The sequence below is a fragment of the Triticum dicoccoides genome, chromosome 7B (assembly GCF_002162155.2).
Source record: "Triticum dicoccoides isolate Atlit2015 ecotype Zavitan chromosome 7B, WEW_v2.0, whole genome shotgun sequence".
NCBI lineage: Eukaryota > Viridiplantae > Streptophyta > Magnoliopsida > Poales > Poaceae > Triticum > Triticum dicoccoides.
Window position 1 is genome coordinate 726,793,240 of NC_041393.1, and position 15,313 is coordinate 726,808,552.

A 15,313-nucleotide genomic window follows, 5' to 3' on the forward strand; every position below is an offset into this window, starting at 1 on the left:
GAGAGTGGGAGAGTGTGTGGTGTGGGGGTGGGGAGGGGGGGCATCCAAGTTTCTGGATAAGTCACAGTGCAGCGCCTACGAGCTAGGTGCTGCATTTTACAAGTGTGGCGCCTAGCACGGAGGCGCTGCACATTACATGTGTGGCGCCTAGCCTGGAGGCGTTGCACTGCTGGGTGCGGGCCCAGGGGCTGCCACGGTGGACTGGTGTGCAACGCCCCCATGCTAGGCGCTGCACAGTAGGGTGCGGCGCCGTCGTGGCGGGCGCTACACAAAAAGGTTAGGGGTGTGAAATAGTTTCACGGGCAGTTCATTCCGTGAATTGATTTCATCCAGAGGTCAAAATGGTCAAATTTGCCAAGCTGCGTCTCCCTCCCCGCCGCGCGCGGATCCAAGACGCCGGCGGTTGCGGTTGGGACCTGGGGCAGTACGTACCCGCCGGTACCTGTCGGTGGGACGGGGGGCCGCCCCAACCTCGGCCAGCCTGGCCTCGAGACCCGCGTGGCCACGTCCCCGGCCCGCTCCGTGAGCCCATCGGCATCGTTGCTTCCGGCGAGATGGCCACGTCCCGCCAAGGAAGAAGCGCGCCTGCTGTCCGCGCGGACAGAGGAGCCCGACGAACGGGCGAACGTGCGGGTGAGCCCACCCGTCATGGGCACGGAGGGGACGTCGGCAGTGGGGTAGGGGAGGGAGGGAGCACGTACCCGCCACTGTACGGCACGGCAGTACATGCATCGGCCGTCGGGTTGCCAGTGGCGACTGGCGAGGTGGACGGTTGCGCGGGGGCGTGGATCTCTCGCACGCACGCATGCATCCATCGGCGCCGCCTAGCTCGTGTCGGGTCGCTCAACGTAGTACGCTGGTTGGGGCTAAATTTCGTGTTTTGACCTTTTTCACATAGAAATTCAGGATCTGACCCCTGTTAGAAAGAATTTCGGGATTTGACCCTTTTTCCTACCGCCACGAGGCTTGGCGGTAGGATTACTTAGCCTACCGCCAGAACCTGTGGCGGTAGGATACTTATCCACGTCAGTAGCGTTAACGGTCTCCGTCCCCGTCCGTCCCATCCTACCGCCAGAACTTGTGGTGGTAGCCTGTCCGATCCTACCGCCGGGGGACCTGGCGGTAGGGTCTAGGGCACTTATAAGCCGCAGGCCGCCCCACCCCTCCCCCTTCTCCCCCAACCAGCCGCCCCAAGAACATAGGAGTTCTTCCTCTCGCCCCCTCTCTCATCTCCTCCACTCCTCCCTCTGATCTTCGTCATTTCTTCACCGTTTTTGCGGATCGAGATGGCCCCGAAGAAAGCAAGGTAAGCTCCGTCGATCCCTTCAATTAGTTTTAGTCAAATAGCTTCCAATTCGTCGCATTATTTGATTCAAATCACTCCCCTTTTTGCACTAGATTTAATTATTTTGAACCCTAGGATTGATTTAGGTTGATTCTAGATGTTATATTTTGTTAGATATGAACTCTAGTCACTAGTTGGTATGGTTATGTGAAGATGAACCCTAGTTCATACTATTTTGGAGGATTTTTTTATATGATGCATGTGTGGAGGAATTTGTTTTGATATGATGATGCATGTTGATATGCTATGATTCAAGTAGTGGATGTAGTTGGAGAACAAATGTTGAACTCTCAAAATGAACCTAGGTTTAGATTTTTTTTCAAGGTGATGAACGTTTTGTGTGATGAATCTATATGTTTAGGTACGAAAGCTTGGAGCAAGCACCGCCGACTCCATCACCGCGTGCTCCTCCCACTCCTCTGCAGCAGATTCCGTCAGAGATGCCGCTCCCGTACATGTACGAGAACTTCCTCGACCTGCTGCAGCCAGTGGGATCTGTCTCAGACGAGGTCCTAGAGGCGACGAGGGCAAAGCGGTGGCATGAGAGGGCAGAGCGGATCCTCGACGTTGTCGTGGGTTGGTCGCAGAGCGTGAAGGAGTGGAAGAAAGTGAAGGCAGAGATGGAGGCAGATCCAAGTATCTGCCGTGTCCGCCGGGAAGCGTGCATTGAAGTTGCGCGGACTTACTCCAACTATCTCCTGAGCAATTTGGGCCGGAGAATCTACTTCGAGAGCAATGCGGAGGAGAGAGCCAGGATGCCGCCCCCAAGTGCATCTGCGTTCGATATCATCAACTGGGGAAGGGCGGAGGCCAAAACTCCAGCGGGCAGGGCAAGGTGGGAGTGCTTGAACGATCGGATGCCGACCAGCGTTCCGCCTCCGCCTGAACCGGTGGATCCGCTGCCGTATCTGTCTCCACGGCCAGGCCTAACATACGAGGAGCTCTGAAGATGATGATGTCTGCCCGCTCTTCAAAATTATCCGCAAATCGTCTTATTAGTTTGTCTTGTGTCTTTCAATTATGTTCTCGATGAATAATGAAACTATGTACCTCTTGTAATGCCATCTGTTTATTATCAATTCAGTTTGAACATTAAGTTAACTTCATGCCATTTGTTCTTGTCAATATGAGTATACTTTCATGATAAAAGAAATGAGTATATACTTTCATGATAAAAAACATGTCTGTATACTTCAAATGCTATTATTGTGTATGTAATGCTATTTATTTGAGATCTGTTTTTTAGCCTCTATATCATTGATGTGAAAAGAAACAAGCAATTAAACTTGAATGTGTAAAACACAGGACCCTACCGCCAGGGACCCTGGCGGTAAGGTCACACAACCTACCGCCATGGCACTTCGATATTTCGTTACAGAAACTTTCGTAGGCAAAACAACCTACCGCCATGTGTTCTGGCGGTAGGTTTAGACAAGCTACCGCCAGGGTCCCTAGCGGTAGGTTACTTATCCACGTCAGCTCGAGCAAACGGCTGCCGTTCCCCTCTGTCGCCCCCTACCGCCATGGACCCTGGCGGTGGCCTGTCTAACCCTACCGCCATAACCCCTCGCGGTAGCGAAAGGGTCAAATCCCGAAATTCTTTCCAACAGGGGTCAGATCCTGAATTTTTATGCAAAAAGGGTCAAAACACGAAATTTAGCCGTTGGTTGGTTTCGACTCCACTCCACCGCCCCTTGCTCACTGGTCGTGTCTATCTATCCGCAATACGACGAAATACCAACGACTCAGATCCAACTTTGCTCCAAACGAAGCGTCCCATCCGCCGAGCTTCTGGTCTGTGTACAGCTTCGGTTGGCTCCTACAGGTGAGTGAGAGGTGACACGTGAACGTGACAAGTACGAGCACATAGGATCGTACCAAACAATTTCTCATTAAGGGCATTTCTAGCGGTGACCGCAAATTTCCTCGGAACCAGTCCGTAGACACGGATGCAGAAGGCCTCATTCCAGCCATAGCCGTTTACATCTAGAATTTCTCATTTTTTTTCAAGTCCCCATGATCAAATAGCCGCATACATAGGATACAGACTTTCAAATAGCCGCATGCAGCAGTAGTTCAAATTCAAAAAGTTCAAATATTACATCCCAACATCGTTTCCCCCTTTAACTGCCCACTAATGCTCAATCAGATCTTCTTTCAGCTGCTCGTGATTTGGTCGATGCCAAATTCGTTGACGCATTTGAATAAACTCTTCAAATGTGGCCGGATTCTGACCAGGAAGTTGGGTAGGATCACCCATCTTCTCAAAATCTAGAGTTGCGGCAGTATCCTCACCCTCATCCTCGATGATCATGTTATGCATGATCAGACAACATGTCATCACCTCCACAAGTTCTCCCGATCCCATTGTTTAGCAAGTCCACGAAATAATTGCAAAACGAGTCTGCAGAACTCCGAATGCCCTCTCGTCATCCTTTCTAACTGCTTCTTGTCTTTGGGCAAAGTGAGCCTTTTTCTGGCCAACTGGGTTAGAGATGGTGGTGACAAAACTATTTTTAGCTCCGGCGATTCATCGAATAGTTGACGGGCATGGTGAGTATAGCAGGAGCAGCTGGTACCTGGCGGGGCGGTCGGAGGACAGGGGTTGAATGGTGACAGAGGAGAAGCGGGATGAAGCCCTGCTGGAGCGCAGGAGGTGATGGAGACATAGAGTTCTGGTAGGGTGTGGAGTGGCGGCCGGGGTGGTGGAGCAGTGGCGAGGGCAAGAGAGAAGGAAGGAAGAAGGAAAAATGAGGAGGATGGACGCACAGGGTCTGGGAGGGGTTTTCTGAGTCCTACGTGTCTGGTGTCCCGACTCCAGCAAAGCTCCCTACGTTTGGCTCCAGTTTACGGGAGAAAACGCGCCCGGACCACCTCGTGGACCGATACAGGCCCGTGTTGAATGGCTTTGATGATCCGAACAACATGGTCCGAACAGATGAGGGTGGTCTACGGGTCCATCTTGAAGATGCCCTAAACGTTGTGGACGACAATCTGGTCACTGTCCTATCACAAAAATGCAACGAAACCAGAAAACCCTACGTCCAGTCCAAAACACTCAGACTCTCCAATACCCCTCCAATCGAAAGTAAGTGCAGGTCGTTGCACGAGACAACAAGCAACGAAGAGAGTTGTAGAGGTCGGATCTGGCCTGTCCATGACCATCAAGCCACCCTCCCAACATGGAGGACGACCTACTCCGCGATGCCATCCATCGAACCTTGACCTCGACGGAGACGGACGCTCGCCCCCGCCGCAGAAATGCCAAGGCATTGTGGCTCCACATTGAGGAGTTCGAATGGCTTGCTAGGCAGAGGGTGGCCAACATCGTGAAAGCCATGTGCCTCCCCAAAGAGCAGGCCTGCGCGGCCCTATACCTCAGCGTCCCCTCCTCCTCCCCGTTCGACAACGACACCTCACTTACCAAGTCAACGCCCATCCACTGTTGGAAATATGCCCTAGTGAGCCTCTAGTTGACTAGCTCGTTGATCAACAGATAGTCATGGTTTCCTGACTATGGACATTGGATGTCGTTGATAACGGGATCACATCATTAGGAGAATGATGTGATGGACAAGACCCAATCCTAAGCATAGCACAAGATCGTGTAGTTCGTTTTGCTAGAGCTTTTACAATGTCAAGTATCTCTTCCTTAGACCATGAGATCGTGTAACTCCCGGATACCGTAGGAGTGCTTTGGGTGTACCAAACGTCACAACGTAACTGGGTGACTATAAAGGTGCATTACAGGTATCTCCGAAAGTGTCTGTTGGGTTGACACGGATCGAGACTGGGATTTGTCACTCCGTATGACGGAGAGGTATCACTGGGCCCACTCAGTAGTGCATCATCATAATGAGCTCAAGGTGACGAAGTGTGTGGTCACGGTATCATGCATTACGGTACGAGTAAAGTGGCTTGCCGGTAACGAGATTGAACGAGGTATTGGGATACCGACGATCGAATCTCGGGCAAGTAAAATACCGATTGACAAAGGAAATTGTATACGGGGTTGTTTGAATCCTCGACATCGTGGTTCATCCGATGAAATCATCGAGGAGCATGTGGGAGCCAACATGGGTATCCAGATCCCGCTGTTGGTTATTGCCCGAGAGCCGTCTCGGTCATGTCTGCATGTCTCCCGAACCCGTAGGGTCTACACACTTAAGGTTCGGTGACACTAGGGTTGTATGAATATGAGTATGCAGCAAACCGAATGTTGTTCGGAGTCCCGGATGAGATCCCGGACGTCACGAGGAGTTCCGGAATGGTCCGGAGGTAAAGATTTATATATGGGAAGTCTTATTTTGGTCGCCGGAAAAGTTTCGCGCGTTATCGGTATTGCACCGGGAGTGCCGAAAGGGGTTCGGGGGTCCACCAGGGGGTCCACCTGCCCCCGGGGGGGGGGGGCACATGGGCTGTAGGGGGTGCGCCTTGGCCTATATGGGCCAAGGGCACCAGCCCCAAGAGGCCCATGCGCCTAGAGATAAGAGAGAAGGGAGAGTCCTAAAGGGGGAAGGCACCTCCGAGGTGCCTTGGGGAGGATGGACTCCTCCCCCCCCCTTGGCCGCACCCTTCCTTGGAGGAAGGGGAAAGGCTGCGCCTCCCCCCCTCTCTCTTGCACCTATATAAAGGGAGGGGAGGGAGGCGCAGCCGCACCCATAAGCCTAGGCGCCTCCCTCCTCCCTGCAACACCTCCTTCTCCTCCCGTAGTTGCTTAGCGAAGCCCTGCCGGAGTTCTGCTGCATCCACCACCACGCCGTCGTGCTGCTGGATCATCATCAACCTCTCTTTCCCCCTTGCTGGATCAAGAAGGAGGAGACGTCATCCGCTCCGTACGTGTGTTGAACGCGGAGGTGCTGTCCGTTCAGCACTAGGTCATCGGTGATCTGAATCACGGCGAGTACGACTCCATCATCCCCGTTCCATTGAACGCTTCCGCACGCGATCTACAAGTGGTATGTAGATGCAATCACTCTCCCATGACTCGTTGCTAGATGAACTCATAGATGGATCTTGGTGAAACCGTAGGAAAATTTTTAATTTTCTGCAACGTTCCCCAACATCACTAGTATCTACTCCCATTATATGTAGTTTGTATTGAAATCTCTAAAAAGACTTATATTTAGAAACATAGGGAGTAGTTCTAGATCGTATTTTCCTACAGAACAATCTATGCCTGGTTTTATGTTGAACTTGCTTTGTTCGGTTCCATGAATGCTACTCTCCCGTCTCATAATATAAGACGTTTCTACAAGATAAAACAGCTTGGAAAAACATCTTATATTGTGTGACGGAGTGAGTACAATGTATACGTTGATCTATTTCCATGCTGCATGAATTTGGAGAGTTTAATATGAAGGGGCAGCTATGAACACAAGCATTTGAGGGGTGATTGAACGTTGTCCGCAATCATGTAGGGACTCAAATTACCACATTCCAGTTGTAGATGCTCTAAATTTAAAAAATACGAATTGAAAGGAGGAGCATAGAGATTGGATTTACGGATTCATTCATCTTCGCCAACGTTTCTACAAGCTAAAACAACTTGCAAAAACATCTTATATTGTGTGACGGAGTGAGTACTATGTATACGTTGATCTATTTCCATGCTGCATGAATTTGGAGAGTTTAATATGAAGGGGCAGCTATGAACACAGGCATTTGAGGGGTGATCAAGCGTTGTCCGCAATCATGTAGGGACTCAAATTACCACATTCCAGTTGTAGATGCTCTAAATTTCAAAAATACGAATTGAAAGGAGGAGCATATAGATCAGATTTACGGATTCATTCATCTTCGCCAAACTCTCTCCGCCTCCCCATTGCCCCTTTATCGTTCCGGCTTATAAAGGTTAGAGTTGATGATGAGTTCACATGTGGGACCATAAAAATAAACAAATACACTTCTACCCACATGTGGACTAGCAACCTTTCAGAAGATATACTAATAAACAAATGTTATTGTGAGACCTATCCCATCCCAGATAAACAAATACACTGCTACACTAATGTGAGCATAACACTCTTATAAAAAACATATATTATAAATCATACGGTTCCAATCCAAAGTTATCGTCTTTATTTTGATTTCTCTACCCAATCTATTCTTCCAGTTCTATTGCATAATAGAAGAGAGCAAGCACATTGCAATTTTAGCGTGGTCATGGAGTTGTCCTCCTACCAAATCCACAATCATGTGGCATTCAAATTACTCATGTCCATTCACCTATATTTTAGAATTTAAAATGTTATCGCACTGTAAATCTTGCAAAGGACCTACATTCCTACAATAGTCTCTTAAAAATCATCATAAAGCATGCAATAGAGGTAGTAAGACATCATCTTTACATCTTCAGATCAAATATACAGGCCACCAAGTCTTCCTGAATTGCATAATAATTGATCATGCATCATTTTACATCATGTAAAATGACCGTTTGAGGCCCCAAGTCCTCATATATGTTGCACAAGTATGTTTATACTTCTGCATTTATTTGTATTACATGTGTAATACTGTTGCAAAGCAATATGTTGATTCCTTCATTTGCATAAAATATGGAACTTGCTTGCAAGTTTGGGAAACATAAGGTAGTGAAGTGTATGACACTGGCTGACTATGTCAAATTTACATTTGTCACAAGGAATCGACAAATTGTACATACTGCTTAATTGTAGATTATCCAATGTAATTGTGAGGTCTATATTATGTCATTTCGACATGATGACTACCTTCAATTTTGCACACAACATATGGATTGCATTATGGCAACGAATTAATTTCGTTCACAACTGCGAGGTCTACACTACCATGTGGCGATTACCTTCAATGTGTTTTTAATTAACACAAGGTTGTGAAAAGCTCCATAAGAGTGAGATCTACGCTACTTAGTGATTATCTATGTTTATTCAAAGCAAAATGAAGGTACAAAACTATGACATAGCCATTATGATGCCTACATCGTTGTGACTACCTTCATGATGTCTTTCCAAATACTTGGCAACTTCATAGCATTTATTATTGGTTGTGACTGTTGAGTCATATACTCCATCAGGAGTGGAATCAAAGACATTGTTGGTGACAACATCGTAGTTATGCTATGAAGAGAATTATGCAAAGTACTTGCATATTTTGGTGATTACCTTCCATGCGTACACAACTTATGAGACGCCATCATAACTATGAATTAAGTTTCATGCACAGCTGAGAGGTTTACGCCATTTTATGGTGATCACCTTCATGTGTTATAAATAACATAAAGTTGTGGAGGCTATGATCAATGAGAACTGTCCATAAGAGTGAGGCACCACTAGGTGGTCGACTACCTCTATGTGTTTTAAGGAAAATAAAGGTTTGTCCTTTTTGAGGTGACTACCTTTACTTGGAAGATCCACACCACACTGTGGTGTTCTAGAAGGCTTGACTTATGGGTCACTAAGAATCACCATCATCATGATCATGCTTAGCCATAGCATTTTTATCCTACTTAATTTACTGAAGGTAAATTAATGCATGAGAATTTCATGCAACATATGGCTGAACTTTTTGTAAAGGAAATGCGATGAGATGATATTAGGTGAAAGTAACTATTTAAAGATGGGTCATGGACATTAAAGATTTTGTCTACCCAGGGCTTGTTGCCACAGAAACCCCCCCTGCAGAAAATGTCATGGCTATTTATAAATAGCTAAGAATATGCATATTTGCATTTATGTGTGATCGCAATGGCTCGGTTCTCAAACTGAGTATGTAATGGATAATGAATATCCATTTTCCCTTTGAGCCTTTATTGAGGCGAGATATATTGTTATAAATATCACATGAATAATTATTCATTCATTCTTAGGATTTCGAGTCCGTTGAGGTTTATAATTCTGTTGTCTATAAATCAACACTAAGTTGAGATTATATGATAAGGCAGTCTCAGATATTAATCTGATTGTATGTCCTTACTGCACTTTACATTCTCCTATGATGGTAAAAAAATACCATCTTTATTTCAGGTTAAAAATATGACGAACTTCTTATGAAGAATCAACTGGTACACCCCAACGGGTGCCATACCATTACCTGAAATTTGTGCTAGTGCTTATACAGTACTTCCTCCGTTCCAAAATAGATGACCCAACTTTGTACTAACTTTAGTACAAAGTTAGTACAAAGTTGGGTCATTTATTTTGAAATGGAGGGAATACTAAGCAATTTTGTGGTTAGAGAAACACGAGGAGTTGAACGTAAAGTAACGAAGACAAAGAGGAGACACAAATTCTCTAGTCTCATTGCAATGTGGGAGACCCATTTATATACATGGTGAAGGAATGTGTTGGGGAGACACCTCTTTCCCCAACAGACACCTTCTGAAAGGCATTCCTCCCACAATTGATCATATGTTTTATTTTTCAACAATTTCCAAAGCCAATAGTATCACATCGTCGTTTTTATGGCTCCGTAGCGATGCACGGGTATGGCGCTACAGAAACGACGCTACTGTACCACGGTTCAAAATTTGAATGAAATCCACGGTGGCCAACACGGAAACCAATCGCCAGCTATGTCGCCGAGAAGTGGGCCCTCCTCGATCCGGCCCCACATGGCATCCAGCCAGCGAAAACGACAAGCACCGCGGGTAGGATTGGACCGGACCAGGCAGGAGGTTTCGTCTCCGATGCGTACGTGCATGCAGTAGCAGTTGCAGTTGGATGGGGCCTCGTGCGGCCAGCTGTGCCTGCCGGCCACATCACCGACTACAAATACCCTCCTCCTCCCCGACAACCACCACCACCGCTCGCCGCCACCCACGACGAATCAATCACTCTCCCATCCCAGTCTCCAGCTCCCCGCCGTAGCAGCAGCCAGCTAGCCAGATCGATCAATCGCAATGGAGGGCTGCGACCGGATCAGGGGTCCATGGAGCCCGGAGGAGGACGCCGCGCTGCGGCGGCTGGTGGAGTGCCACGGCGCGCGCAACTGGACGGCCATCGGCCGCGGGGTGCCCGGCAGGTCCGGCAAGTCCTGCCGCCTGCGTTGGTGCAACCAGCTGTCGCCCGGGGTGGAGCGCAGGCCGTTCACGGCCGAGGAGGACGCCGCCATCGCCCGCGCCCATGCGAGACTCGGCAACCGCTGGGCCGTCATCGCGCGCCTGCTGCACGGCCGCACCGACAACGCCGTCAAGAACCATTGGAACTGCTCCCTCAAGCGCAGGCTCGCCGATGTTGGCGTTGCAGAGGAGGAGGAGCGGCCGTGCAAGCGCGCCAGCGTCACGCCGGAGAGCACCTCCGGATCGGGGTCGGGGTGTGGCTCCGGATCGGACCGCAGCGACCTCAGCCATGGCGGTGTCTTCGGGGGCCAGGTTTACCGCCCGGTGGCGCGGGCCGGCGGGTTCGAGCCAGCGGACTGCGCCATGAGCCGGCGGCACGAGGAGGAGCGGGAGGAGCAGGAGGACCCGCTCACCTCGCTCTCCCTCTCCCTTCCCGGCACCGACGTCCAGGGGTTCCACCACGACAGCTCCCACAGTCATTTCCACCAGCCGTCGCCCTCCCCGTCGCCGCCGCCCACTCCGGCGCCGACGTCCTACCCATTCAGCCCTGAGTTTGCGGCGCTGATGCAGGAGATGATCCGGGACGAGGTGCGAAGGTACATCTCCGGCGTCGGCTGCGGCGCCAACCTGCCGTCCATGCCTCAGGTTGTGGACGGCGTGATGCGGGCCGCGGCGGAGCGCGCTGGCGCGGTTGTGAGGATGCAGTGACCAAGATCAATCGATCCATCAGGTCGATCAATCTAGGACAGCCGCCATCTGCTCAGCGGTCTTGCTTCATTCGTTAGGATCTGAAGTCTCAAGTCTGAACTGAATTAGCAATGGGAGAAAAGACTAGGCAGAGCCAAGCTAAGCTTAAGCTGACGATTTGCTTCTTTCTTTCTGTATATACAAACATATTAAATGGAAAGAAAACATGCATGTGTCCAAGTCAGAGCTCACTCATGTCATATTTGTTCTCCTGCAAATAGCAAACGAATCTAGCAGTATATATATGGATCTGAAACGAAAAATCTCTGTTTTGTATCTGACGCAAGGAGAAGCTGGGTATCATCAAGCGTCGCAAAAGGCACGATGGAAACCTATGTTCTCCACGATGGAGAAGCTGAACAATCAGACACAATGGCGACCAAAATAATTTCACAGCATAAGGCGTTTATGTATGGATATTTCATGATTTAGAAAAATCAACTTCGTATTGGATAGCTGTGGGTACAGTACCGAAGATCAAACATCAGACCATTCTATCTGCAACATCGGTATACATGGACGGAAGCATCAGCGCGATCCTGCTAATTGTGTTGCTGAGTTCAGATGGTGACTATTGTCGTCTCTCAGAAAGAGCTTCGCGTCCGGTGGAGAAGCCTCTCAAGAAGAGGACCCCTGACAGCATCAAGAGCAGGGATAGTACGTGGAGCCGTGCTATGGCGTGCCAGGATTATCGTGTTCGGATACAGAACCTCATGTTGTCGTCCAACTGTATCAATCGTGACGACCTCTATCAGGGGGCATTCTCCACGACACGCGTGACGAAGTCCACCTGGCCCTTGGCTGCTCTGAGTTTGGGATATTTCCTGGATCAAAGGCCCGCTGTTTCCATAGGGCAACCAAAGAAGGTATTGTAACTGCATGACATCGTGAGTATCTAGTATAGGCATGAAGATCTGTAAGGTTGCAGTAAAGCTGAAGTTCAGTTACACAGATGCTGTTACTACTTCTATAAGTATATGAACCTTTGAAAATAATTGAGCAATTAGTAAATTATATGCATGTTTGAAGAGAGGTAAATTCTGAGAACGAGAGATCCTGATCAACTCAGATTAAATAGATGGTCCGAGAAATGGGGCCGGAACGAAACATGTGACAGATGCTTGGGTTGAAAACAATAGCTATATGTTCATAAAGAGGAACCGATCGAGAAGTTCACTCACATGTAGTTCGAGGTTCTCGATAGCCGAAGCAACCCTCAGTAAAGAAATCGAGTAGAGAATATTTTCATCATCTTGATAACACATCAGGCCTCGTAACCGTACATGCTCGAGCCAGGAAAACACGCGAGGGCTCTCTAGCATCCACTGCCACTGAAATATCCAAGAGCAAACACTGTTGCGAAACCAACTTACACGAGCCAAGACATAGCAAGGATTAATGTTCGTGCCAAGAACATACATACCTTTACTTGTGTAACTGAAAAGTCGAACATGATGTGTTGGACACAAACGTTCGCCGGGATCACCTCGAGAAGCCACTCTCCAGCTTTGTCGAAGCATGACCGATGGCAATAGGCATGCAACATCCATCTTACACAAACGTCGCGAGCTTTGCAGCATGGAAGTCTATCTTGGTCACCGCAATGCTCCACTCGCAAGTACCGTAGGTGGGGCAGTGCCAGAACCACCGTCAGTTCATCATTCAAATAGCATTTGATCATGCTCAGCCACTCAAGGTTGTCGCAGCCGCATAAGATGTCCTCGAGACCCCTTCTGGTGGTTATCACACGGCATTGAGGTCAAGCTTTCTTTCTTAGGTTTGAGAAACCTGCGAAGTGGGGAGGAGGTTTCAGACACACCCAGCTAAGCCGAAGACATTGTAGAAACGATGTACTTTCCTTGTCCAAAGGTAGAAAAGGGAATATGTAAGGAGAGCGCCCGAGTAAAATGGGCCCTGACGCCAAATCCAAAGTTAGATTCTTTGTCCGCGACGACACGGCGAAACTGACCCAATTGTTGAGATGGCCACCTAGCTTGCCGTCGAGTTCAAATTTGATCCCAAGTTCCTCGACCCCCCGCCCCCCTGCGGCGATGTTGTCGAAGAACATCATTAATACGGTCGACGAACACCTGGGTATCTTGTTTCCCCCAAAGGCCACACACGATGCAGCGATTGAACCTGAGCTTTGGGCAGGCTGTCCATGTATATCTCTACTCGGTCGACAAAACACGGTCCGGTCAACCTCTTTCATGGGCAGTTTCGACATGATTTCCCATAGCATATCCTTTAGGGAAAGAGGAAAAAGGAAAAAAACTTCAGTTCAGAAGTCGATCGGCGCAGTAAAAACTGTGTTGGATTGAAATCGCTGAGTTTATACATAGTACCATTTTCAATAAATGAATTCTTGGATCTGAGTAAAGTGGTGACACAACATTGTGCTGTGAATTATTTCAGCTAACATCGATGTTGTCTCACGGGGAATGAACAGTACAATTTGGAGTGGACTATTTTTTCGTGTGTTAAGAGCATCTCTAGCACATGTATGGCGTGTTAAAAGTCCAAAACATATCCCTCAAAAAAATTATGATTTATAGGGGATCACACATTTTCTCATACCGCCCCTCCTCCGTTGGCCTCCAGGCCGTGGAGGTGCGGAGGACCTCGACCCCCGCCTTTGGAAGGGACCCAACCCTCGTTATTGTTAGATTTACGTCTTGGTTGGTGCTGTGTGGCAACAACGATATCTTTTAGTAGGAATAGTGTCTCCCATGTTTGATCCCAGTGCCGACGATGCGTCCAGCATACTCGAAGGGAGTGTGGAGGTTTGCCTCACTTGAATCTTATGGGATTTGTTCAGTGTTGGTCTTTGATGGATTCGTTTGGATCTAGTCTTTGATCACGTCTTTATAGGTTTCATCCTTCGTACTCTTTTCATCGGCAATGGTGGTTGCTCTGGTGCGTTGATCCTGTGGGGCCTTTGCACGATGACTTCTTAACTTTCTACAATAACAAGTTTTGGTCGGCTCCGATAAGGGAGGGGTGATGACGACGGTGTGCCATCCGCTCCGCTGCATTTCATCTCATCTCGTCCTCTTCTCTTGGTTGTTCTTATTCTCCATCTCTTGTTTTTCTTGCTTCTTCTTCTCAGCGTATTTGCTTCTTGTCCTCATTAACTCATCGATCTTTTTTGAATCACCTTCACCTCTCCTTCTCTTTTTATTCTTAGCTTTTCGACTTTCTCTTGTTGGTCCACCCGTGCTAACCGCCGGAGTGGTATTTTTAGGAACCTTTGCTCTTTCATGTACATCAACATCATCTGCGTTGTCGTCCATCTGCAGTGAGGACTTGGCGCGCTTCCAGCTTTTGGATTACCTTTATCATTCCTCGCCTTCCATTTCTCGTGCTCTTCAAAAAAGCCCAACAATGTTGGAGGCCAAACGGTTTTCCCTTCGACTTGGGCATTTGTTTGAGCCTATATTGGGCTATTTCACACTAAAACAAACAAATGCACAAATTGATAAGAATGCTCAAAGTAATACAAATGTGGCAATAAAAACAATAAGATTGCTTCATATTGATCAATGATGACACCACTACAAGGAGTGTGCTTCAGTTGCTCCTTACAACCCGCCCAACGGCATCATCACCTGTTGAAGCGAACCCCATTGGATTGTGAGAGATTTGAGACTATGTTTCGGTCTTCGCCCAAGATGATGTTGAAAATGCACCTCGACGTGTTTTCAATACTTTGCCGCCTATTGATCTTTCCTGGCGATCACATCAAGAGAGATATCTTGCCATGCCAGGACAACCGCAACATCCTCATCAGGTTTAAAGTTGCTTCCCTGAATTGTCTTCTTTTTTGACGAGTCAGGGGCGTCAGATCGGTCAAATTGTATATGTAGGAGGGAGTCATGTTCAAAATGCGACAACAATGCGCCCTCGAGGTCGACATCATTTGTATCGAAATCACCAATCATATAATTGGGAAATGTTTAATTGTTGTGTGTCAAACCAACCAAATTCAGAAATTCATCACTAAATCAAAAACACTGCACATTTACCAACAATTGTCACTGTCATCTGGTATTACAACGAACAAAAACCGAATACAAGGCATATGTGGTCTTTTTTTTACCTCATTGCCGTTGCAGATTCGGTGTATGACAAAGTGACGTGGGTGAGGATCACGGGCACCTAGCTTCCCCCATGTTCTCCTTCTG

At 48.1% G+C, this 15,313-nt stretch overlaps 1 protein-coding gene across 1 annotated transcript; it reads left to right on the forward strand.

Annotated features, from left to right (window-relative positions):
* Positions 1-10,149: 10,149 nt before the first annotated feature.
* LOC119341121 (transcription factor MYB44-like) lies at positions 10,150-11,238 on the forward strand. Its single transcript, XM_037613006.1, has one exon. The coding sequence runs from the start codon at positions 10,224-10,226 to the stop codon at positions 11,088-11,090; it is 867 nt and encodes a 288-aa protein (XP_037468903.1). The 5' UTR covers positions 10,150-10,223; the 3' UTR covers positions 11,091-11,238.
* Positions 11,239-15,313: the final 4,075 nt, after the last annotated feature.

What these genes read in the sequence shown, in the direction of transcription:
- LOC119341121 (XM_037613006.1), top strand. Translation starts at nt 10,224, where the DNA reads ATGGAGGGCTGCGACCGGATCAGGGGTCCATGGAGCCCGGAGGAGGAC.